This window comes from Phodopus roborovskii, unplaced genomic scaffold (assembly GCF_943737965.1).
Source record: "Phodopus roborovskii unplaced genomic scaffold, PHOROB, whole genome shotgun sequence".
In the NCBI taxonomy this organism is placed as follows: Eukaryota; Metazoa; Chordata; class Mammalia; order Rodentia; family Cricetidae; genus Phodopus; species Phodopus roborovskii.
Window position 1 is genome coordinate 7,134,518 of NW_026126646.1, and position 26,526 is coordinate 7,161,043.

The 26,526-nt window shown below is 44.2% G+C and overlaps 1 protein-coding gene and 1 non-coding gene across 2 annotated transcripts; both read left to right on the forward strand.

Annotated features, from left to right (window-relative positions):
* Ssu72 (SSU72 homolog, RNA polymerase II CTD phosphatase) lies at positions 1-26,324 on the forward strand. Its single transcript, XM_051173850.1, has 5 exons — positions 1-184; positions 11,622-11,765; positions 24,143-24,282; positions 24,793-24,911; positions 26,018-26,324. Exons 1-5 carry the CDS (start codon positions 105-107, stop codon positions 26,117-26,119), a joined length of 585 nt encoding a protein of 194 aa, XP_051029807.1. The 5' UTR covers positions 1-104; the 3' UTR covers positions 26,120-26,324.
* LOC127213561 (U6 spliceosomal RNA) lies at positions 11,426-11,528 on the forward strand. Its single transcript, XR_007833652.1, has one exon. It is a non-coding gene; the product is annotated as a U6 spliceosomal RNA (small nuclear RNA).
* Positions 26,325-26,526: the final 202 nt, after the last annotated feature.

Below are 26,526 nucleotides of genomic sequence, written 5' to 3' on the forward strand. Positions count from 1 at the left end.
CCGGGTTGCTGACTTCCGGTTGCCGCCATCTTTCTCTGGCGGAAGCCGGCTTCTAGGTGGGAGCTCCGTGGCGAGTGCCGTGGGTATCGCGGTCGGTCGGTGCCATGCCGTCATCTCCGCTGCGGGTGGCGGTGGTGTGCTCGAGTAACCAGAATCGGAGCATGGAAGCACACAACATCCTCAGGTAGTGCAAGCTCCACCTGCCTTCCGCCCTTTCCCTCCTTTTTTCCCGCAGATTCCTGTCCAGACCCCGACCCTACACTGACTGGGGCCTCGGAAGTTCGGGCCACGCCCGGACTCCAGGCCTTTCGACCCCTCTGCGGGATCCGTGCGCGCGACGCCCTCATGTAGGGTAAGCATTACAGCGAAGTCGGTTTCACAACCGAAACGTTCGTGGTCCCAGGAGCGTCAGCGTCCGTCGCCCAGTAAATCCGAGAGATGGCGGCCTGTCTGCATGCTTGCGCCTTGTGTCTGACAGCTGGTCTGGACGGAGAGGCAGTGTCACGGGCGAGGCCGAGGTCTTCCGTGGTGCGACTGGTGCCCGACGGTTGTTATTTCCTGTGTGTGTCGTCAAGCCGCATTCACTGGAAAGCTCTCAGCACGTCATATCAAGATGGAACGAGTCTGGAAGCAACAACAGTGACCCTGACTTGCTAACGTCAGGAATTGAATGTTTGTTGCTGTCTACGTTTGCAAGCCTCATGCACAAGCCCTCACACCCCCCCCACACACCCCATAACTCCAGTCAGTAATCTCTGGAACACACAATTCATTCGGTTCATTGGTACCACCTCATTCTCCCCTACAAATTCCTCTTTGATAGTACTTTATCTTCATAATCTCTTGACAAAATGAGAAACTGATGCATTGCATTACAGGTAAAATATAGTATAGATGTCAACTTTGATAGTACAGTAGAATTTGTTAATTTTTGAAATTTTTTGACAATTTCATACTCCCCCCCCCCACACACACACACAAGACAGGGTCTCTGTGTGGTCCTGGTTGTCCTCGAACTTGGTCTGTTGACCAGGCTGGCATGAAACTCAAGAGATTCACCAGCTTCTGCCTCCCAAGTTCTCGAGTGCTGGTATTAAGGGCTTATTGGCTGGCTGCGACCTCACTCTCCACCTGCCCCTCTAGTGTTGGTATTAATAATAGGAGTTTGCCACCATACTAAACTGCCTCAAGTTTTCTTATCCAGAGTGCTAGTAGCCTATCATCTGCAAAGTCTAGAATGTCATTTATGCTAATGTTAGCACATGAGCAGCTCTCATCCTAATGCTTTGACCTTTAATACAGTTCCTCATATTGTGGTGACCCAGTCTGTGTTTTCCAATGGTCATAGGTGACCCCTGTAAAGGGGTCTTATTTGTTTTGCAGATGGTAGTATGCTTTGAATGTAACTAGCCGGGGCTACAAAGTATGAAGCTAGCCTGGTCTATAAGACCCCATCTCAAAAAAAGGAAAAAATGGGGTGAGATGTCCTATTTCCTTGCATTCTTCTGGATATGTACCTTACCCTTTCTCCACCCCCTGCTGTCTTGACCAAGATGGCCTTGAACTGGAAACAAAACAGACCACTCTATAACCTGCTCTTTGTTTTGTTTTGTTTTGTTTTTTTGAGACAGGGTTTTTCTGTAGCTTTGGAGGACTGTCTTGGAACTCACTCTGTAGACCAGTCTGGCCTTGACCTCAGAGATTTCCTGCCCCTGCCTCTCAAGAGCTGGAACTAAAGGTGTGTGTCACCACCTGGCTCAAAGAAAAAAAAAAAGTATATTTCAGTAATACAATAGTCTAGGAGGCGGTAGCGAATGCATGGCTTTAATACAGCACTTTCAAGGCATAGCAGATCAGTCTCTGTGTATTTGAGTCCAGCCTGCTCTACAGATCGAGTTTCAGAACAGCCTGCACTACACAGAGAAACCCTATCAAAAACCAAACCAAACAAACACACAAAAAAGGACAACAGGCTGGGCCTCAACTAGAGTACCATCTACTGCTTTTGTTTTATTTACTGGTTGCTAAGGCAGAAAGGCCTAACCCTTTAATTTTATTATTAGCCAAACTATGGTGTCATCTGTAGTCTCAATCACCTTAGGCTACATTCCCAGTCCTGAAATTTTTTTGTTTTGTTTTTGCCTACATTTATTTTTATGTGTCACGTGTATGCCTGATGTCCTCATAGGCCAGAAGAAGGCATTCGGTCCTCTTGGAACTGGAGTTACAGATGGTTGTAAACCACCCTGGGAGTGATGGGATTAGAACCTATGTCTCCTGGAAGAGCAACCAGTGTTCTTAGCCACTGAGCCATCTCTCCAACCCTTTTCATTTTAGACACGTGCTGGGATTAAACGTGTGTACCATGGTGTCTACCCCATGGGAGCTGTGTTTTATTATTTTAAAAAAACTGGGAATACTCGCCTAGTAAGTCCAAGGTTATTGCTTAATTCTAGCAGTTCCAAAACAAAGGAGGTCCAGGCAGCGGTGGCGCACGCCTTTAGTCCAAGCACTCGGGAGGCAGAGGCAGGAGGATCTCTGTGAGTTCCCAGACCAACCTGGTCTACAAGAGCTAGTTGAGGACAGCATCCAAAGCCACAGAGAAGCCCTGTCTCGAACAAAAAAACAAAAAGTAAAGGCGGAGGAGGCTGGGGACAGCATGGCTCAGTAGCATGCGTATTTATTATGCATGTAGCCCTGGATTTGATTCTTAGCATCCCATTAAAAAACTACTTGATGTGGTGACATATGCCTGTAATCTCAGTACTTGGGAGGTAGGAACAACTTTGATCCCAGTACTGTGAGGCACAGGCAGGCAAATCTCTGTGAGTTCGAGACCAGCCTCAACAAAGCAACAGCCAGGGATGTTACACAAACCCTGCCTCGAAAAACCAAAGAAAAAAAGGAAAAAATGCAGAGGCCTAGCCTGGACTACATGAGATCCTGTCCAAAAGTGAAAGAGGCTAAGACAGGCTTGTGATAGTGAGTATGTTTAAGTTCCAGGGTGGGAGAAACCAGCTTGGGAGAGTTGGTAGGGTGAGTGCCTCTGTCAGGGTACTTTATCAAAGCCATTTCAGTTCATCTGTGTGTGTGTGTGTGTGTGTGTGTGTGTGTGTGTGTGTGTGTGTGTTGACATCGGATAACCTGTTACTCTATACAATATATTTTGAGACAATTTCTGTGAATGTGGAGTTCACCAATTAGCCAGACTGGCTGGTAGTAAACTTCAGTTTACTATTATCTTCACCTTTTCTATCCTGATAACATTGCAGCCAGACACCACCATGAGCAGTTGTTTGTTTTAGTATATTTAGAGGTGTTTTTCTTTTTAAATTTTTTGTGTGTCAGTGTTTTGTCTGCATGTGTCTGCATTATGTGCATGTAGTGGCTATGGGGGAAAAATAGGAGCCTAAGAAGAATCTGGGAATTGGAAGGAAAGGAATTATCTATGATTCCACAAGTCCTTGATTTGTGGGTGGCTCTAGAATGCCAGTGTCGCAGTGAGCATGTATCGGGCCACCAGAGTTGCACAGTCCAGTAATTGGTAGTAACTGACACAAGATTTGGACATAGGCCACCTTGAGGTGTCATGAATTTCTGTCTGCTCTTAGGCATGTTCCCCATACTCTTACATGGAGGTGGCATAAGCTGTCTCTGCTGTATGTTTTTTTGGTTCTTGGTACACTTATAAGAAAGTGAGCCAGGTGGTGGCACACACCTTTAACCCTAGCACTCAGGAAGCAGAGGCAGGAGGATCTCTGTGCGTTCAAGGCCAACTTTTCTACAGAGGGAGTTCCAGGACAGCCAAGACTGTTTCACAGAGAAACCTTGTTTCAAAAAATGGGAGGAAAAAAGTGAACTAGAAATTATTTAGGTACATGAATAATTTAATAACCCCAGCACTGAAGAGGGTAAGCCCTAAGATTCACAAATTGCAAACCAGCATACACTCCTGCCGTGAATGCCGTGAAATAAAAAGCTGGATGTGTTGATGCATACTTACAATTGCCTCATACTGTAGGTAGGGCAGGGTAGTTGAGGTTTGAAGCCCACACAGATCCTGTTTCTTTAAAAAAAAAAAAAAAAAAAAGCAAAGACAAAGAGGCTACTGGTCTTAAAATCATGCCTCCATGTGTCTTCACAGATTTTTAAGGGACTGTGGACTAGTTTTTGTATCATTCCTACAAATATAGAATTAAGACCAACGAGGAATTGCTAAAGGAAAATGGACTTCTGCTTTGCTGTGACTGTGACAAAACTGTATATGAACACAGTAACAGCTTTAACCACTAAAAGTTATTACTTTTAGTGCAGGCCTATGGCTCAGCATAATGCATTCACTTCACTGGCAGCCTGACAACCTGAGTTTGAGTCCTAGGACCAACATGGTAGAGGGAGAACCAAATCCCACAGGTTGCCCTCTGACCTACACATGGGCACATGCTAAATAAATAAATGTAATAAGTGTATTTGAAATTCTATATGCCTGACATAGTGGCACACAACTCTAGTTCTAACATTAGAGAGACAGGGGTAGGTGGATATTTGGGAGTTTGGTCTACATAGCTAGTTCTAGGCCACCCAGGGCTATTGTCCATGTTTAGTCTTCTCAGCATTTCTTTATAGGTGAGAAAATGGGTGGAGCCTGTACTTTCACATTTTTCTAGTGATAGCATAAATTTTGTGAAGATATTTTCAAAGTTTTACTTTCTATGTTAGTTGATAGTGACAAATAACTAAGAAAAACATCTTAAAGGAGAAAAGTCTCTGGTCATTTGTCCCTGTGGTTTTTCATCCTGTGGTGAAGAAGGGTGTTGTGGAGAGGACCTGGCAGAATAGAGCTGTTCACCTCTTCACTTGTGGTGAGAGTAAGTTAACATTATTCACGGTGGTTTATTCTCTCCCTCTCCCCAATAATGTCATCAAATTGTGAATCCCTTATACTAACCCATTGATGAGGTTGGCATTCTTTTTTTTTATATGTACTTTTTTTTTTAATTTTGTTTACTTATTTTTATTACATATATAGTGTTCTGTCTGCATGCCTGCATTTCAGAAGAGGGCACCAGATCTCAGGATGGATGGTTGTGAGCCACCATGTGGTAGCTGGGAATTGAACTCAGGACCTCTGGAAGAGCAGCCAGTGCTCTTAACCTCTGAGCCATCTCTCCAGCCCGAGGTTGGCATTCTTGAGCTTTTTTTGTTTTGCTCTGTAGACCAGGCTGACCTTGAACTCCTGCTAATTATGAGATCCACCAGCAATACTGGGATCAGAGGTGTGTGCCATCACATGGGCTCCATGATCCTTTTTGGTGAGCACTTCATAACCATACCATAACTTCTCACCACACTTGGAAACATTGGAAGACTGGAGGCCTGTGAACAATTGATCTGGGTTCTACAGACATGATGCCATTAGTGCTCTAGAAATCACAGACTGACCCAGGATTGTAGTACTGATTGTTTAGAGATGTACCTGCTTTTAGAAGTAATGGATTCAGGATTTGAGTCCTCCATTAAATCATAGTTTAAAATCTCATCACTGCAGAACATTAAGAGGCAATAAATAAATAAGTAAATAAATTATCAGAACCTATGCTGACAATTTGGACATTTTCTTTAGCATGCATGTTAATTTTCTTTAGTATGCATTTTACTTTCAGTCTTTGGTACAACAATGGAACATTTTTTCCCTTAATTAATTCACTGATAGATTTTTGATAGGTGTGAAAGACATTTATTTTTGTAGAAGGTTAGACAGAATAGTTGCCCTTCAAACAAAGCTGTTGGTTGTCAAGAGTATTTTCATAGCATTCATTGCCTTTATGTAAGAAGCAGATTGTCACCATACAAGATGGGCTGTTACACCAGTTTCAGAAGCTTCAGAGAAAGCAGAGCTTCTGGTGCTAATTAGCCTTTTTGCCACCTGGGAACAGCTTTTAGGGGGCGGGGGACAAACTGCATTGCAATTTATTTTTTAAAAGGATGTTTTAAAGTAATAGTACAGAAAGATGGAGGTGGGAAGACACTAATGTGATGGCTCTCTGAGCATGCAGGCAACTCTTAGACTTGCAGCCACATAGAGACGAGGTCAGGTTTTGGAGATGATATAATTATAGGAATGGAAAACTCTACACCCACCTCACAACTCTCTGGGGAGTTGTGGTCTTGTCTATTCTGCCCTCTGCAATGCTCTTGGGGACATGCTTGGTCTGTATAATGATTATGTTATAGCATATGAAGTGCCTCTGACTCCTACATTACTTTGTTTTGTTTCCTAGGCTGATCTCAAAATGTTGATTCAAGACTTCAGCCTCTGTATACCTGATACTTCAGTGAACCTTGTGCCAAAGGGTCTAGCTCCATACCTCACTTTTAGTACTTCAAAGGAATGACCAAGAAGAAAAGAGCTTTATGCATCCACCTTTTTGCTTTTCCCATTGTTCCCTTAGAGTGGGTTTTGGGAAAATGGTCTCAGCCCTTTCTTGGTTTTACTCACTTAAAATGCTTCTCAAATACTTGATTTATTCATACTTGGTCACAAGTAGCTTTGATTGTAAAACATTACCTTTGACCTCATTCATGCCTATGGAAAACATCCAAGGATTTGGAGCAGAACTGCTCCTGATCCATATTGAAGAGCCTTATTCAGCTAATGGCATAATAGCTTCTAGTCACTTCAGACTCAGGACTCTATGTAGACATGTAATCTGGGTAATTTCAGTCCTGCTACAATGCTTTATCGTGCAGTTTTTATACCATGTAGGACCTTCCAGGACCTGCCCTTTTCACAGATAATCTGTCCTTCTTGGGCACTGCTACCAGGCATTTTCATAGTGTGAGCTTCCTTTTACAATTTTTATGTTTTATATATGTGTGTATGTATGTGTGTGTGTGTATATATATATATATATATATATATTTTTTTTTTTTTTTTTTTTTTTTGCCACAGGGTTTCTCTATGTAGTCCTGGCTATCCCGAAACTTGCTATATAGATCAGGCTGGCTTCAAACTCATAGAGATCTGCCTGCCTCTGCCTCTGGAGTGCTGAGATCAGAGGTATGCACCACCATGCCCTGCTCCCTGCTTGAGTTTGTGTTGCTTCATGTTTTATAATGTAGAGCTTGTTTGTCATTCATTACATGTTCTGTTTTAGTTTAAAAGTTTATATTTGTGTTTTTATGTGTATTCATGTTTTGCTTTCATGTATACCGGGTGTGCTACATGTGTGCCTAGTGGTCATGGAGGTCAGAAGAGGACATGGGGCGAGAGAGTTGTTGAGAGCACTTATTATTGCTGAAGACCCAGATTTGATTCCCAGCATCTACATGGTTGTTCACATCTGTTCCTAACTCCAGTTCCAGGATGCACACGATACATATGTTTGCACAGAAGCAAAACATTCATGCATGTAAAAATAAATCTAAATTTAAAAAAAAAAAAAAGAAGAAGAAGAAGGGGGGGGCTTCAGATCCCCGGAACTGGAGTTATCAATGGTTGTGAGCTGTTGGGTGCTAGGAATTGAACCTGGGTCCTCTGCAAAAACAAGTTTTTGTGACTGCAAAGCTATCTCTCTAGACCTCATATTTTTTCTGTTTTGAAACCTCATTGGCTTGAAGAAGGACGTGTTTGCCTTGTGGGCCTTAGTCCCAGCACGCGTGCAGAGCATGCCAGTGGTGGGTGCTGAAGCGCCATAATGTGGATGTGTGAACTGCAGAACAAAAGGCTTACAGCATCAGAGGTGTCACAGTCAAATGATCTGACCTGAGGGTGCACTTCTGGACCTGGACTCTGGGCATCTTCAAGGTGTGTGCCACCACACCTCATTGTTATCACGAGAAATATTATTGCATATTATCCAAGTTTGTTGAGGGGACACTCTGCCGTGACCCTTCTCAGGAAGGCACTATATTTAGGTTTCCTGTCACCTTTCCAGTTATGACTGACACTTCTAGCTCACTTTTTGTTGGAACATTGGAATTTTTGTATTTCCAGTTTATTTTAGTAACTCAGGGATGTGGACTTTGGGTTTTATTGATGATGCTCTGCTTTAGGTTGTAAGATTGTATTCCTTATGTGTAAGATCTGGGGCTCTGGTTGTGTAGTCAGGGCATTCTAGAAATATGGGAACTGACTCAGCTTTTTATCAACTTAGTGGCCTAAGCTAATGTATTGCCATTAAATAAGGATCTGGATAAACAATTTAAATGTGAACTAATTTTATCAGGTTTTTTTTCTTTTCTTTTTTTTTTTTTTCTCAGACAGAGTTTTTCTGTGTTGCTCTGGCTGTCCTGAAACTAGCTCCATAGACTAGGCTGGCCTCAAACTCACAGAGATCTCCTGCCTCTGCTGCCCCTCTAGGAGTGCTGGGACTAAAGGCATGCACCACCAACTCCTGGCTTTTTTCAGAGTATTTATTTGGTTTTTTTTTTTTTTTTTGAGACAAGATTTCTCTCTATAGCCATGACTGTCCTGGTACTAGCTCTGTAGACTAACTAGCCTTGAACTGAGAAATCTACCTGTCTCTGCCTCCCAATGGCTGGGATTAAAGGTATGCACCATAGCACCCAGCTAGAATTATTTCTTTTGTATGTCTGCCTTTGTGAATTCTTTGTAAGTGACAGTAGTGGTCTAGGACTGTATTGCCTCCCACCAGCTCTCTTTTAGCCAGATCTCTTTGCTGCTTCTTCAAACAGTTCTTGGAGATAGACCTGCAAAGGACTCTGCATAGACTTATCAACCAAGTAGTCTGTTGGCTTGTGTGTGTGTGTGTGTTTCTGACAGGGTTTCTGGAACTGAAGTTTGGGTTGCAGGTATAGCTAGTTTTACTTAGTTGTGGACTCATTACCCACTGTAGATGGTGGCTGAGCAGCCTTGTGTCTAGCTGCAATGAGAAATCTCTTTCTTAATTCATGTCAGAGCATTTCTGTTTGTTTGAAGTCCACCAGTCATTTGTTTACTTTGTACCTGCTGCACACTACTCCGTGGTACTTTCAGGTGATAGCAGTGCACTAATCTGATTGGTCCTTCCCTGTTTCTGACTCTAAGCAGTGACTCAAACAGACCTCTGAGCTGTCTGCTTTCTCCCTTTTCACTCCTCAACCCTCCTCCTCCTCTTTATCATCACCATCACCTTCCCCCCCCCCCCAAGACATGCTGGACTTTAACTCACAGAGATTGCATTAAAGATGTGTGCCTCCACACCCAGTCCTGTCATCATCATTTGTTTAGGGTCTCAGTATATATTATAGTCAGGTACAGCCTCAAGGTTTTGATCCTCCTGCCTTAACTTCAAGTGGTGGCAGTGGGTTCTTATCACTGCTTTTGTCTCCTTGGCTTTCTTATTTGGAATAGTTGAAAGGTGATGCCTGCATGTTTTGTTTTTCTCTTATACATGAAATAGAATATTGTTTGATGTAAGGGTCATTTGTCTCTCAATGTTATGTTTGTGTCATTGTCCCTTCGTTGGTGGTATAAGTCACATTACTTTGTGGTAGCTCTTCTTAGCATCTGCAGCTGCTGCAGCTGGATGAGTCTATAGTAGGCAGGTGTCCTCTGCATATCAGGGTGTTGAGCAGCATTCTTACCCAGTCGTGACAATCAAAGATATTTTAAATAATTTCAAATGTCCTGAGTTACAATTAAATGAACAACAACAAAAGCAGGAGAATTGTGTATGGTGGCCTAACCTAAAGGCTACCCAAATGTATATACTGAATTACATGTCTGCTTGGGCTACATAATGAAACCTATCTCTAAACAACAGCAAAAATACAGAAAAGCTGATAGGTGGTAGCCCAGCACTCAGAAGGCAGAGGCAGCTGGATCTCTGTGAGTTTGAGGCCAGCCTGGTCAAAAGTTAGTTCCAGGACAAGCTCCAAAACAATACAGAGAAACCCTGTCTCGAAACCACCCCCCCCCAAAAAAAAATATACAGAAAAACTTTACAAGGTGATGTTTTCTAAATATCACAGCTATTGAGCTGGGCATGGTACACAAACCTATAATCGCAGCACTAGGGAATCAGAGGCTGTTGGATTTCTTTTAAAAAATAAATAAATAACTCAGGGCTGGAGAGATGATGGCTCAGAGGTAAGAGCAACTGCTCTTCCAGAGGTCCTTAGTTCAATTCCCATCAACCACATGGTGGCTCACAACCATCTATAATGAGATAATGTGCCCTCTTCTGGCATGCAGGCATATATGCAGGCAGAAAACTATAATAAATAAATCTTTAAAAAAACAAATAAAGATATATGCTTTTTTCGTCTCTTGCTGCAGATGTAGTAGTTTGCCAGGCAATTCGGATCACGTGGGTCTAATTAGGTTATCCTGTAGCTCTTCCGCATTTTCTCTGGTTTATCAAAATCTGCAGCCTGCTGGATTCCAGGAACGTCCCTGCCAGTGTTGTGGCTGTTTGTCCATGCAGGGCTCCTCTGTGTACTCAAGTCTGGACTGCTAGGAAGTTGGTCCAGTGACTACAGTGTTGTGATTTCAGTCAGTCAGGATTTAGAGTTCATGGTAATTTTACTAAACAGCTATAGTTTTCACATTTAGCTTTGTAATACTTATTCTCTTCTGATTGGATTTATGTAGCTTGTTACAGAATATTTTAAAAAGTGATTTTAACATTTGGTTAAGATTTTAAAATGTAGGTTAGGTGTGGTGATGTAGGACTTTAATCTCAGCACTCTGGAGGCAGAAGCAGGCTCTTGAGTTGAAGGACAGCCTGATTTACATGGAGAGACCAAGTCTTCAATAATAATGGTAAATAAGGAAAAAAGGCTGGAGAGAGTACCTGTTCTGTGAGCCTGAGGACCTGAGTTCATGTAAAAGTCATATTTGTGTGTATGCTTAAGTGGGTAAGCCTAGCGCTGGGGGCAGGGGTGTGTGGGGGAGAGGACAGGTGGAGTTAATTTCAGGTTCAATGAGAGACACCCATTAAGGAGAAGAATGTTGCGGCTTTCACAGAATAAATGTGCAAACACCCAGGACAACCTAGTAACATGTGCACTAAAAAGCAGAAGCCTTTAAATTTCACTTTTTATTGTTTTTATGTTTTAAAATTTTATTTTATGTATATGGTAAAATGCATAGGGTACATGTGGCGGTCAGAGGACAACTTAAGAGAGTTGATATTCTCCTTCCACTATGTTAATTCCAAGGACTGAATTTTAAGTTATCAGGCATACAGCAAGTGTATTTTCCCACTGAGCCATTTCACCTGACAAAAATAGGGTTGATGAGATGGCTCTGTTGGTAAAGGCTCCTGCTGCCAAGCCTGGAGACCTGAGATCAGGTCAGGGTCCATGTGGTGGGAGTATAGAACCAACTGTCACAAATTTTCTTCTGACCTGCATGTGCACACAAACACATATAATGTAATACTTTTTTTTTTTTTTTTTAAAGAAAAGTAGACTGTGTGCTTGCTTTGGTCAAGCATACTAACATTGGAACGATACAGAGAAGATTAACATGGCCCCTGCACAAGGATGACAAGAAAATTTGTGAAGCGTTCCTCATTTAATAAAAAGATCGTTCATTTCTGACTGTGTCCCTTGGTATGAGAACTTTGTGTGTTAATCCACCTGTGATGTTTTTTCTTGTTTGTGTCTTCCAGCAAGCGGGGTTTCAGTGTCCGGTCCTTTGGAACAGGAACTCATGTGAAACTCCCAGGACCAGCACCTGACAAGCCCAATGTTTATGACTTCAAAACCACATATGACCAGATGTACAATGATCTCCTCAGGAAAGACAAAGAACTGTATCCCATGGCTGACCCTAGAGAGGCAGGGTCTTCTGGTGGGTGTGATTTGTGACGGGTCGTCACTCTGACCCCCACCCTGCAGGTTGTGCTTCAGGTGAAACAGGACCAGCAAATGTGCTCAGGCATGTGTGCCCGTGGTGCCCACCTCAGTCTGTTTTTATTTACGAGAAATCAGCTTCTTTTTTTTTTCTTTTTTTCTTTTTTCTTTTTTTTCTTTTTTTTTTTCTGTAAATTTGAGACTGTGTCTCACTATATAACTCTGCCTAGCCTGGAACTCACTCTGTAGACTAGGCTGACCTTGAACTCACAGAGCTCCTCCTAACTCTACCTTCTTAGTACTGGGATTAAAGAAGTGTAGTACCAGCCCAGTGAAGAACTCAGTTTCTTTCCTTTTGCCTACTGGAGAGTCTAGAGTAGTGATTCTCAACCTGTGGGTCATGACTCCTTTGGAGGTCAAAGAGCCCTTTCACAGGTTGCCTAAGACCATCAGAAAACATATTTGCATTATGATTCATGACAGTAGCAAAACTGCACTATGAAGTAGCAGCAAAAGTAATCTTTGGTTGTGCCATCACGACATGAGGAAGGTTGAGAGCCCCTGGTCAACCAGAAGACTGCTGTGTTATTAAGCAGTGAGCGTAGATGAGGTTTGTCTGCACGCTGTCGTGTTAAGGCTGTTTGACGTTTCTGGGCTCTTGCAGGTGTAATAGCTGGGTTAGGGACTCAGCCCTTGTGAGGCCGAGGCAGGGAGACTGCTGCAGGTTTTGAGGCCAGCCTGGACTACGAGGTTTGAGGCTAGCTTGGTTTATAGAACAAACTCTGTCTCGAAATAAAAAGATGCTGTGTTTACCAAACAAAGCATGAAAAAATAAAATTCTGTGAGAACTTTACTTCAGGAAGAGTCAAAACAGTATGAATCTTTTACTATAGACTCATGAGGAAAGAAAAGGGTATTTTAAAATGGGTTTTCCATACCATGTTCTATAGTGGTTAAGCTAACCAGTGTCCCAGGTGTTTGAGTGGGGCATTTTATGATAATCCCCATACTTACTTGAAATTTCCCCATGCTCTTATGTTTAGCATGTGCATGAGGCCCTGAGATTGACCCTAAGCACTTCTGAATAAAAAGGCTAGACATTCTTTAGTTACAGTAGTACTCAGAGTAGAGCCTAAATATTCTAAGGAAGTGAATGCATGCATCAGACAATTTTTTTTCCTTTGTGGTTTGGTGATCAGACCTCAGCCTTGTTCATGCTAGCCTAGACTAGCACTCCTCCATTGAGATATTTCTAGAGCCAAAACTTTTTTTTATTTTTATAAGACATGCGCTCACTGTGTATCCCTAGCTGGCTTTAATAATCTGTATACACCAGTCTGGCCTCAAACCTAGAGCTCTACCTGCCTCTGCCTGTGCCTCTGTCTCTGCCTCTATCTCCTGGGTGTTGGGATTAAAGGTGTGGGCCACTCCACTACATCCTGCCTTTTTCTTTTTTCTTCTTTTCCTCCTCATCTTGCTACTTTTAAATTTTCAATCAGGGCTTCACTAAGTTTCTCAAGCTGGCTTTGAACAAACTCTAGGCCATGAATATGCTGCTCCTCCTGCTCCAACTTCCCCAGAGACTGAGATTACAGAGCTGTGTCACTCCTGAAAGCATTTGCCTCCTTTTTCTTTTATAGTCATACATTTGTGCAACTTTTAATATAAACTAAAATTTAAGCTAGTGTAGAGTCCTAACTACTCGGGAAGCTAAAGCAAAGGATTGTTTGTTCCCAGAGTTCAGGACCAACCTGGGCAATTAGTCTTGAAAGAAAGAAAGCATGCTCTGGGTATGCAAGCCTCACTCAGGAGGCTGAGATGGGATGGTCTTGAGACTTTATCAAAAGAAAGAAGAATATAATAAATTAAAAATATTTTTGTAGGTACAGAGATGAATTAGGTAGCTTGAAGGGTCCCAATGTCTTCTAGTGAAATGTAAATCATTGTGGCCCCTTCGTCTTTGCCACCCCCACCCTGCTTTCCAGTCCTCCCTCAGGTGCAGGGTCAGTGGGATCATTGACTTAGAATCAGGTATTTACTGTTAGCCACACACTTGCTTTGGGAGTGTTTGGGGCTGTGAAGTGCTTAGGGCCTGTACCACAGTGATTCTGGGAGCCCACTCTGATCTTCAAGCACAGCTGGTACTTCACCCTACTCAGAAATCCAGGAACCTGAATTTGGAGGATTGAGTGTTCTCTCCTGAGTGCTGGGTAGGGCAGGCTGTGTTCTTCTCATATCCCTGTCCAAAGAGTGCTCGTGTGTGTGTGTGTGTGTGTGTGTGTGTGTGTGTGTGTGTGTGTGTGTGTGTGTGAGTCAGAATGGCTTGTTCTCTCCTGAGTGCTGGGTAGAGCAGGCTGTGTTCTTCTCATATCCCTGTCCAAAGAGTGCTTGTGTGTGTGTGTGTGTGTGTGTGTGTGTGTGTGTGTGTGTGTGTGTGTGAGTCAGAATGGCTTGTTCTCTCCTGAGTGCTGGGTAGAGCAGGCTGTGTTCTTCTCATATCCCTGTCCAAAGAGTGCTTGTGTGTGTGTGTGTGTGTGTGTGTGTGTGTGTGTGTGTGTGTGTGAGTCAGAATGGCTTCTTCCTGAAACCACTCTGGTGAGCTTGGTGTACTTCTCATTATTGTCACGAGAAGTATTACCATAAACTCTCGAGTCTTGTTTGGGGGCTGGGTGTTTTCCTTAGCCCTAGGGAAAAGTTGAGGTTTTATTTCTTATGATAAATGCCTGTGTATCATTGAGCTTATTCTGAAACCTTAGCTGCTTTTGAATTTTTTTTGTTTCGTTTTGTTTTTAAGATGGGCTATATTATGTAGCCTTGCTTGTCCTGGAACTTACTATGTAGAACAGGCTGGCATCTGTTGTGATTAAAGGCATGCACTCCCATGTTCTCAGGACTATCCTTAGCCAAAAGAATGTCTCTTCCTGGGAATTTACTGTACATTGCATCCAACCAGGTCAAGAAGGACATTGTTGGGCTATAAAGAGGGGAGGATAGAGGTAGGAAGGGTCACTGCATGGGGATATCCTTTTGCTCCAGGGTAGACCATTGCAAGAAGCTGGGAGAGCAGTGGTACCCCTCTTTGAAAGGTAACCACGATGCATTCGGTAGTCAGTAGTTATGTGCCCCTGCATTATCTTGCGTAAAACTGATAGTTTATAGTGGAGAGCTAGAAGAATATTTTAAGATGTAACCCAAAATGAATAAACATTCTGCTTACATTTTCAAGGGGAAAAGGTATTTAATTAGAACTGGGGGCCTCGTGGCCTAGAGACCACCTTGCTATATTTTTACTCTGTGTGGCTCGGGCCTCAGTTTCCCCTTATGTTCCACCTCCTGAAATTCTAGTAAAACAAGCTGAGCACAGTGAGGTGAGCCAGCGCTTGGGCAGTAGGTGTAGACGTTAATTGAGGGTCATACTCAATAGTGAGTTCAAGACTGGCTTGCATTACATCAGACCCTCTGTCAGTAAACGAAACAAATGAGGAAAAAACATCCACACATAGCATAGACCTTGATTTTGTAAATCTCTGACAGATTTTAGGCAGTATCTGTAGTGTCAATACCTTCCTGTGTGATTAGTCATTTTGTAGACCAGTTTGTCTTGAGCTCATAGTCTACTTGCCTCCCAGAATACTGGGATTGAAGACTTGTGCCAGGGGCTAGAGAGATGGATCAGAGGTTAAGAACTCTGATTGTTCTTCCAGAGGGCTGGAGTTCAATTCCCAGCCACCACGTGGTGGCTCACAACTATCTGTAATGAGATCTGGTGCCCTCTTCTGGCCTGCAGACAGACATGCAGGCAGGATACTGTAAATAAATAAATCTTTTAATAAATAAGTAGGTAAGCAAACAACTTGTTACACCACACCCAGCCTTAGACACACTTCTTGATTTAGGTTGTGTTTATAGCTGAGGCCATTGAAGGATAAAATGTAAGTCAAAAGTACATTTACCATGCTGGGTGTTGGCTGCTCCAGGATTTGGGAGGCAGAGGCAGTCAAATCTCTTGAGTTTGAGGCCAGCCTGGTCATTTACCAGGACAGCCAGAGCTACACAGAAAAACCCTATCTCAAAAAACAAAAAGCACATCTACCTAATCTACTACACTTGTTAACTACGACAGTGTCCATTGTTTCCCATTGATAATGTGGAGCTGACTAGAAGTTGAGCTCAGCTGGTTCTAAGAGTATCAAACTGTCTCACCCGTCTAGGAGTAAACCCAAGCTCTGTACAGTGTTTACACTTTCTGCTGAATATATATATATAAAAATATAATCAGTCATTCTCACACCACTGAAAAACTGACTTGTCCCAAGTCAGGGATTATGCATTTAATTTCTTTTTCTTTGGGGAGTTTTTTCAGAGACAGGTTTTCTCTGTGTGTAATCCTGGATATCCTGGAACTCACTTTGTAAACTAGGCTGGTCTCAAACTCCCAGAGTGCTGGGACCAAAGCTACCACTGCCCGACTGTGTCTTTTAATTTCTTAAGTACTTAGTAATAAATAGTTGGATTTTGTTTTTCACAAGCAGAAACAAGCCTGAAGGATTGCGGTTTGCTTCATGCCGTCTCTGTGGCCCCCACTCATGGAAATTGTTGAGGACAAGGGGGCTGAACTGAAACTACACCAACTTTTTGCCTTCACATGTTAGTAAAGCTAGTGTGGGCTGCTTCATGGTTTACCATTTCCCTTTTTGAGAGTTACCTATAGTTAGAAACACGTGCACACTCCCAGATCAGTGATAGGAATTCTAAGTTCACCTGATCTCTAGAGACAAGTATCTTTAAAACCAGATATGGTGGTTATATACCACTACAGAACTTCTCTGTAGCTGAGGCAGGAGGAGCCTGCCAGTGCAGAGTCTGCCTGAGTAGCAGACTATCCCCATCTCAAAAATGAAAAGGCCGTAATTGCTACCTGTCTTCCCAGTACTTGGGAGGCTGAGGTTGAATTTAAGGCTACCCTGTGTTAAATAGCAACACCCTCTCTCAAATCTTCATTTAGGAGGATTTTTTATTTTTCTGTTAATCAGTATTAGGTGAACCTGGAACACCTTTGGTGTTGATATAAGTTGATGTTTATGAGGAATTGTCAGCCTTACTAATGAACTATCACTAGTTTCAAGAAGTCTGTCCAAGCAGATCAATGGTTAGCCCTCCTTTTTCCTGTCACCCACCCACTGCTTAATGGGCTGCCCCAGAAGCTGCACTGTGTTCATAAGACTACAGAAGGGTGGTTTTTACTTTTTTTTTTTAAACACCCTCCCCACCCCCGTTTCTTTTTTTTTGTTTGTTTGTTTGTTTTTGTTTTGTTTTTTGTTTTTCAAGGCAGGGTTTCTTTGTGTAGCCCTGACTGTGAGACTGCCCTCAGACTCACAGAGATTCCCCTGCCTCTGTCTCCAGAGTGCTAGGATTTATGGTGTGCACCACCACTGCCCAGTTTTTAACTTCCTGAGTCATGCATATATGTTGTAGAGTGGACTATGCCTCTAGCATGTTTCTTGGATTTATCTTTGGGATCTTGTAATCACCTCTTGAGTTTAGATTATATTTTAGTTATCTATTAATTTAGTGTTCACCCTTTGTCTTTTTTTTTTTTTTTTTTTTTTCTGTCTTGAGGTTAATGGGAAAAGTGGGTTTTGAGATAGAATATTATCAGACTTGGCCTTCTGATGCTTCATCTTGTCAAATTGAGTGGATGAGACACATCTAGGAGGTTAGGAAAACATAGCTCTGGGTTTGTCTGAGAATGTTTTCTTTTTAATTGATAATTTATTATTGTGATTTATATATGAGCAAGGGTACACATCTGCTACAATATGCATGTGGAAGTTAGAGGACAGCAATGTGGAAGTAATTCTCTCCTCACTTGTGTGGGTTTCAGGGGTTGGACTTAGGTTGTTGGGCTTGTATATAAAGTACTTTACCTACTGAGCCATCTCAACAGCCAAGGGTATTAAGACAGATTGTGAGGGCTATAACCTAATTGATCCTGTGATGGGTTCATAATATCCTGGCAAAATTGGTTGGTGGTGGGATTATTACAAGTAAGTAACAGGCAGCATGTCCTGGCATGTCTGTGTGCTTCATGTATGCCTGCAGGCCAGAAGAGGGCACCAGATCTCATTATAGATGGTTGTGAGCCACCATGTGGTTGCTGGGAATTGAACTCAGAACCTCTAGATCAGCCAGTGCTGTTAACCTTTGATCCATCTTTCCAGCCCCTGTAAACTTATAGTTATGAAGTAGCAATGAAATACTTTCATGGTTGGGGTCACCACAACATTAAAGGGTTGCAGCATTCAGAAGGTTGAGAATCACTGGGCTAGAAGGTATGTTAAAACTTAGTCACGGGGCCTAGCCAGATAGCCTAAAAGGAAAAGATAGTTGCTGTCAAGCCGGACAACAAACAGTTCAATGCCCCAAATCTATCCTGGAAGGAAAGAGCTGACTCAAGCCAGTTGTCCTCTGACCTTTACATGGATACTGTGGTGCATGCACCAGTGCATGCAGACAGGCAGGCACACACACACTTTTGTGTGTTCACCAATAGTGAATAGCCATTTCTGAATTACGCCTTTGGGAATCTCTCCTAGTTGAAACTTGAGTTTCCTTTTCAGAATTGTGCTTTAGCAGGGTGGTAGTGGAGGTGGTGATGCCAGCACATACATGCCTTTCTTTAATCCTAGCACTCTGGAGGCAAGGGGCTGGTGCATATCTGCCAGCCTAGTTTACTACAGAGAAACCTCGTCTCAAAAGACAACAAAAATTGTGCTTTGTACCTTATATTTTTTTAATACTTTATTTAACTTTATTTTATGTGCATTGGTGCAAGGATGCCAGATTCCTTGGAACTGGAGTTACAGACAGGTGTGAGCTACCATTTGGGTGCTGGGAATAGAAATAGGAAGAACAGTCAGTGCTCTTAATCATGGAGCCATCTCTCCGCACCCTGCCCCCCCCCCTTACCTGAGTTCAAGGCCAGCTTGTTATACAGAACAAGTTCCAAGACATCTGGGGCTATACAGGGAAACCCTGTCTTGAAAAACAACAACAAAAAGAAGTAAAATAGTTCTGAGATGGACAGGTAGTTGCAGAGTCTCTGACCCAGCCTGGAAAAGCAGATACATAAAGCAATTGCATGGCACAGTCTGGCCCTCTCTTAGGCAGCCAGACTGTAAAATTTGTTTGTAGTTGAGTATGATGATGCACACCTGTAGCTTAAACACTTGGGAGGCTGAGGCAAGATGTGGTATTGGAGGTAATTGTGGGTTATACAGCAAGATGCTGTCTCAGAAGTTGGGGAGCTGGAATGATAGCCCTCAGTAAAATTTTAGAGGACCTGAGTTCAAGCCCTGGGGCCCACATAATAACAGCTGACAGGTGAGTCCTTAGGATTCATTGCTAGCCAGCCTAGCCTACTAGTGAGTTCTGGCCTTTGATGAGATCCTGTAAAGAAGGAAATAGACAACAGCCCCTGAGGTGGTATTCTAGCCTACATGCACATGCACAAAATGCGTAGTTTTTTAAACTTAAAAGATGGTGGTTGGTAAACTGCACTGGCTAGTTAAAATCATGGACTCTTACAATGCTGACACTAAACTCTGTTTTTTTGAGACAGGGTTTCTTTGTATAGTTTTGTAGACCAGACTTGGCCTTGAACTCACAGGCATCTGCCTGCCTCTGCCTCTGCCTCCCGAGTGCTGGAATTAAAAGCTTGTGTCACCACCACCTGGCTGACACTAGAGTCTTAAAGATTTGCTAATGTTCAGTAAGCATTCTGAGATGAGGCAGAATCTGTGCAAGCTTATATAGCTGTTCATCAAACTAATTTCATTATTTTACTTGATGGTGGCTGTTTTGCCTTGAGATAGGGCCTCAGTATGTAGTCCTGGCAAACCTGTTATTTGCCATGCAAACTAAGGTGGCTTTGAATGAGTAGAGATTTGCCCGCCTCTGCCTCCTGAGTGCTAGGATTAAAGGCATGTGCCACCATGCCAAAATTGATGGTAGGTTGAAGGGGAATTTGATGCCTCTTCTAATGCCTGCTTTTTGCTGCTTCTCTGAGGAGTCCTGCAGCTGCCCCTCTGCCCAGCGTCATTTCCCTGACTGTCTGTGACAGAGAGGCTCTGACCTGGGGGTGTTAGGTATGACAGTAGTGATGGCAACAAGGTTGAGAGCCCCTCAGGATCCTTTCTGTTTCTACCCATTCCCTGTCTCAGGGAACACTGCCTAGTGTTCTGGGTCAGGCTTGTCTTAAATGTGGTTGGTTATGTTTCTGGAGAAATGAGGCTTGACTTGTGCTGGCCCCTTGGTTAGCTTCTCAACAGTGGGATGGGTAAAACTTGTACTTAATGGTTCTATTGAAGATATATTCACAGCAGGATCATAGGCCTGACTCAACCCAGGAAATTCAGCTTGTAGGTAGCTTCTTAAGAGGCCCCGTGGCTGTGAGGTGCTGGGGATCTATGTAACTCCTAACAACAGGTACAGACATTTCATAGAGTTAGACACATAGACAGGGTAGCAGCACTGTGTGCACTGATGAGCCACAAGACCAGTAATTGTCTGGCTGTTGTGTAGTTCCTACCCCCTGCACACTTTCCCTTTCTCCAGAAAGCTTCTTGCCTTGCCTTGGGTGGCTGGGCACAGGTAAGAACTCAAGCCTTGTCCTGTGTTGAACTTGATGATACTGAAATCCTGCCTGTGGGTCTCTGTGGTCTGACCTTTCTCCATAGGGTGTCCTATCAAAAGTCCTGTCCTCTGGGGAGTACAGAGACATCCCTTTGCAAGTGGCTAAGGGTGCCTGGTTCGGCACCCACTTGATAGAAAATGCATCAGATGCTAATGCTGTATGAAGAGTCCATAGTTGGTCAGTTGTGCAAATAGCTTTCGAGAAACTGCTTAACTAGTAAAGACATGGTTAGTATTACACCTGTAAAACCTTAAATTGCAAGTGGATGAATTTAAATCTACTCCCAAGGGCAATTAACTACTCAGAGGAAGATGCTGCATGACCCTGGAAACCTGGTCCTAAGGTGCTCGCCCTCCGCAGCTTCATGGCCCTGAAGTAGCCCAGGACATGACAGTACGTCAGCAGGTTCTGTGCATGTGGGGACTAAAGGGTCTCATTGTTCCATTTCTCATTTTCATTTTGTTTTTTGAGATGGGTCTTACTCTACATGTACCTGACTTAGAACTCACTGTGTAGCCCAGACTGCCTTAGGATTTATGGCAATTCTTCTGCCTCAGCCTTCTAAGTGCTAGGATAACAAGCATAGTCCACCATGCCTAGCTTGTAGCTAAGATTTTATTTCTTTATGGATGTGGATACCTGGAAAGACCAGGAAAGGGCATCAGACCAGGTGGTAGTAGCACATACCTTTAATCCCAGCACTTGGAACAGGCAGGTCTCAATGAGTTTGTGGCCAGCCTGATCTACAGAGTGAGTCCCAGGACAGCCAAGGCTTATCAGAGAAACCCTGTCTTGGGGGGGGAAGGGGTGGGGTGGGGGAGGTGGCATCAGATCCTTGAAGCTGGTGATAAAGGATGTTGTAAACAGATGTGGTTGCTAGGAACTGAACTTCTGGAAGGGTAGGAAGCACTTTTAACTGCTAAGCCATCTCCCTAGCCTTAGGCTTCCCTCAGACTTGTGTAGCTCAAGTTGACCTGATCTTCCTCCCTTTACCTCCTAAATGCTAGGATTACAGGTGCCCACCAGGGATCAGATCCAATGTTCCTGTTCTCCTGTATCCATCCTATCATATCATTAAGAAATTCTATGCTGTACAAGGAGAACAGCTTGAATTGTCTGATGGTAAATCTAGAAGTTTTTAAGTAACTGAATTGTACCTCTGTTGTGAGACAACATCCCAGGGCCTGTGCCCTCAGTGTGAACCCTTTTGAGCCCTGTTCCCCTCCTTTATTCTCTCAGGGAGGCTCCTCAGAAAGCCAAAGGACAGATAGGAGTGGCTCTTCATTCAAGAGGAAGGCAGCAGTTTGTTACTGTTGGTCATTAAGAGTAGATTAAATCCATCCACACTTAGCCATACCACAGCCCCCAGCGTTCAGGAGTCTCACTCCGGGACCTGGCTAGTTAGAACCAGAGGGTATAATCAACTTGACATTTGTACCTCTGACTCCTCGGAAGCTTTGCTGGGCAGCCCAGGGCTTAGCCAAACCAACATCAGCCCAAGCCTTAAAAGCTTGGGACTCTTGAAGTTTTCTACCTAATTGCCTGTTCAATGATGTTGTCAAATCAAAACAGCAACAAGGATAGGGGATCCTGGGAAAGTTGGCCCTATATACTATGACCACCCACATATCCTAGCCTGGCTTCTGAGCTAGTTTTTAGCTGGTTGTTGGGGCAGGTTTGTTAAATTTACTGGGTGGTGGTGGTGCACACCTTTAATCCCAGCATTCAGGAGGCAGAGGCAGGCAGATTTCTGAGTTTTAAGACCAGCCTGGTATACAGAGCAAGTTCCAGTACAGCCAGTGATACAGAGAAACCCTGTCTCAAATCTCCACCCCCACACCCCCAAACTGTGAAGTCCAGGTGGGCTGCTGTCATGTTTATGTTCTCCAGCCTTCATTAAATAGCTCTTCACTGAATGTGGTCACTTAAAAGCAGTCTCTGTCCAGGCAAGAGGTGCATGTATGTGGTGGAGACAATAACAAGGCCTTCTTCCCAGGCAGAGCCATCCTGAGTGACCACAGTTCCTGGAGCACCTTTGGGCCTGACTCAGGTCCTGATTGGATTCTTTCCCAGCAGTACCAGCCACTGGCTCTGGTCTTAAACTCTTTCCCCCAGGGCTTTGAAGGACTCTATAAGCCTTGACGCAGTTCTTCTTGTAGGCAGCAGAGAAATGGGAATTGTTCCATGCTTCAGGGCCTTGCCCCAGGAGCTGGTTGTGGGAACCGAACTGCCCAGCAGCTCCTGGTAAGATGTCTTCAAGATAACTGTTTAGATTGGTTGCTTAAAGCTTCCTTTAGAGGCTGGAGAGATGGCTCAGAGCACTGTTCTAGAGGTTCTGAATTCAATTCCCAGCAACCACATGGTGGCTCACAGCCATCTGGAATAGATCCAGTGCCCCCTTCTGGTGTGCATGCATACATGCCAGCAGAAGACTGTATACATGATAAATCTTAAAAAAAAAAAAAAAAAAAAAGCCAAGCAGTGGTGGCACTCACCTGTAATCCCAGCACTCAGGAGGCAAAGCAGGCAGATCTCGGTTCGAGGCCAGCCTGGTCTATGGGGAAAGAGCTCCAGGACAGTCTCCAAAGGGACAGAGAAACCCTGTCTCGAAAAACCAAACAGAACAAAAGCTTCTTTTACTGTAGAGAACGTAGGAGGTATTTTTAAAGCACCATGAACTTAAATAAACTGACATGTTGGTAAGGTGACTCAGTGGGTAAGGGTGCCTAGTAACCTGAGGTCAGGCCCCAGGCTCCACATGACAGGAGAGAGCTGACTCTGGACAGCCTTTCTGTTTCCCGAATACAGATGCTTGTCACTATGGGTGCTCCAGGAACTGTCTGAGGCTTTTACCAGGGCTGATGGGCCTGAGCATGGAGGTAGCATCTGGGTCTTCATTTGGGGCTCATCAGGCAGTCTCCATGCTTTGAGTTGAATCTGAGCTTGTCACTTCTGGACCATCAGTGGGGTGTTCCCAGTCCTTTCTATTGCTGAGGTTTGAGAAATTTGGTAGAATCTGGGTGTGGTGGCACATGCCTTTAATCCCAGCACTCAGGAGGCAGAAAGTGGTGGACCTCTGATCTGAGGCCAGCCTGGCCTACAGAGCAAGTGCCAGGGCTACACAGAAAAACCCTGTCTCTGTGGTGAAAAATATAGTGGGTTTTTCCAGATTGTCTTCCTGCTGTAGCTTAGCTGGATTGGCAGTGTTGTCTTTGCGATAGGACTCCAGTTTGATAGAGACTAATGCTTTTCCCTGTGCTTTGATGAGGCAGGAAAACAAGAGGGGGCCATACCTTAGCTAGTGCTGAAAGCACAGAGCAGAGCTGTGGTCACTGTGACAGAGGGAAAGGCCACTGTCCTAACATGAGGCAGCCTCTGCTATCTGTCCAGTCAGAATGGCCAAGGCTATCTGGAGCCAGTGGTGTGTTGGGTATCATAGAAACCATGACACACACCCCCCCCCCAGAAAACAGTAACTTCCAAATTTGGGAAAGTGGTGGCCAGGCCTATGACAGAGCTGTGATGATTGTTGACAAGGGTCAACCTGGAACCCTGACAGGCAGGGGGGCCATTTATTCACAGGCTGGTCTAGGTTAGTGAACAATCGTTTATCCAAAGTTCCTCCTTGACTCTGATGATCAGCTATACGCAGAATGGAATTTTACATATGTTGGACAGAAATAAAAGAATCAAGCCCCGGCCAGAAAGGTTCCAGAACTGCAAGGACCTGTTTGACCTGATCCTCACTTGTGAAGAAAGAGTCTATGACCAGGTTGTAGAAGGTGAGTGCACAGTCTGGTCTGCCTTTCAGGTTGTGCCACCAACACTAGGCCGGAAGACTTATGGTCTCCAGGGATAAGGGAAGGCAGGTTAGGCCTCAGGCCCTGGGTGACGGGATGGAGACAGAGGACCCCCCCTCCCCATCCTCTGACCTGCATGGACATGTGGAGGCTGACCTGTGAGGAGTAAGCAGAGGGCTGATGTCCAGCAAAACTACCTGTATGCCTCTGTTAGCCTTGTGGCCTTCAGTGTTGGGCCTGGCATTTTACAGAAGGTGCTGTTGTTGCCAGCACTAGCTGGCACAGTATGGCCTTGACTTGAGTATACAGTTTACCTAGATTTCTTCACTTAGCTTATGCTACAGGCTGTTCCTCATGTTGGTTCCTTGGGCTTGGATGCTCAGTCCTTGGGTTACAGTCCAGAGTTCAGGGACAGGTGTGGGGAGAGCTGAGCTTGGACACATCTGCTACCCAACGTCTAATAATATTTGTGTCTCTTTTTTCCCCAATCAGATCTGAATTCCAGAGAACAGGAGACCTGCCAGCCAGTGCATGTTGTCAATGTGGACATTCAGGACAACCATGAAGAGGCCACCCTGGGGGCATTCCTTATCTGCGAGCTCTGCCAGTGTGTGAGTCTGAGCACCTGGGTCCAGGCAGTCCTTACCAAAGGAAGTAGCTGTGAGACCGTCTCCTGTTGGGGCAAGAGGAGGGGCCTTCTCATCACTAGCAACTTATTTTCACATCCTGGTTAAATATAAATTTCAAATATAGAGCAAGAAGTACACAGTGTAGGAAGTTACCAAGTGGCTTTGGTGTAAGACACTACCTCAGTGTTTCTGTTCATGGTAGAAGAGATGTGTGACATCTCCCAGGTCTGACATGTCACCTTTTCCTCTGTTGGACAGCTAGAAGAGCTTACCTGGTATTGTCAAAGATATGTCTGAAAAATTCCAGAGGTAACATCCACAGTTTAGGGATATTTTTGTGTCCTTTTGCCCGATATTTATGTAGATATTTATCCTTAAGGCCCCTGGGAAATCTTGCATCTTCCTAAGGGCTTGTGTGTGTACCTGCTGTTTAGAGGTGTCCCACTGTTTTGGTGCTATGGAGGGACTTTGTGGGAAGAGCCATGTACCTTGTCCTGCCTTTTGCCCTTGAGAAAGATGTTTAGGTTAGCTGGCTGTGACAGAATTGATGTCCTCTGGCTCACCAGGTAGAGGCTGTCAGGGAAGTTGGTGTGGGGGATCCACATTCCTGCTAAATGCACCATGGCTTCCGCTCAAGTTTCAGCTGGTGAGCTTGTGGTTTGGCTGATGATTTATATTTTCACAACCAGAAACTGTTGTCTGGGGGATAGAGGCCACATGTGCTATTGACATGCTGCAGTGCACATGGTCAGCCTCTGTGCTGGACAGTTCTAGAAAATGCCTATGTTTCTGTGCTTCACTTCACACATTGCAAGGTTGGGACAGCACTGGTTGGTGAGGCTTCTGTGCACAGAGCCTGAGTTCCAGCGCTGAAATCCAGTCCTCCCTTTGAATCTAACTCTACCATCCCCAATATTGGGTGCTACCGTGGTCATTGTGTAGGTCTGGAGCCCATCATCATCCATAGCAGGGGCTTCCAGGAAGGGGCCATTGGGACGGTCCTGAATCCGCCCCACTGCAGGAGGGAAGATGCAGCCCAGGGTGAGGGTGTGGAAGGCGTGTCACACTTACGGCTTTGCTTTCCTCAGATCCAACACACTGAGGACATGGAGAATGAGATTGATGAGCTGCTGCAGGAGTTTGAGGAGAAGAGTGGCCGAGCGTTTCTGCACACTGTCTGCTTCTACTGAGCCACCCGTGGTTGGTGAAGGGCCTGCCCTGCACAGCCACCTTTGGAGCCACATTTTCAATGTTTTCCCTTCTGATTTGTTTATACTGCTAGGTGTACATCACCAATGTACTGTACATATGGAATGAGAAGTACACAGAAATGCCAGGTTGTTGAATCCATTGTTTTTAACCAAAAGAAATAAAGACGGTTTACTGTACAGCCTACAGCAAGTGTCTGTTGTTGGCCTGCGTACCCCTTTTCTCTCCACTGCTGGGATTGTAGAAAAACTTAAATAAAATAATAGGCTGCTTTATTGGTGGGGGGGGCACGGACTTGGAATCACCACAAAATATGTTCTGCCGGAGGTCTTTGATTTGTCCTGAATTCCTGGCATGAACTCCTGCAGGGGAAGAGGCTCCCCAGGGC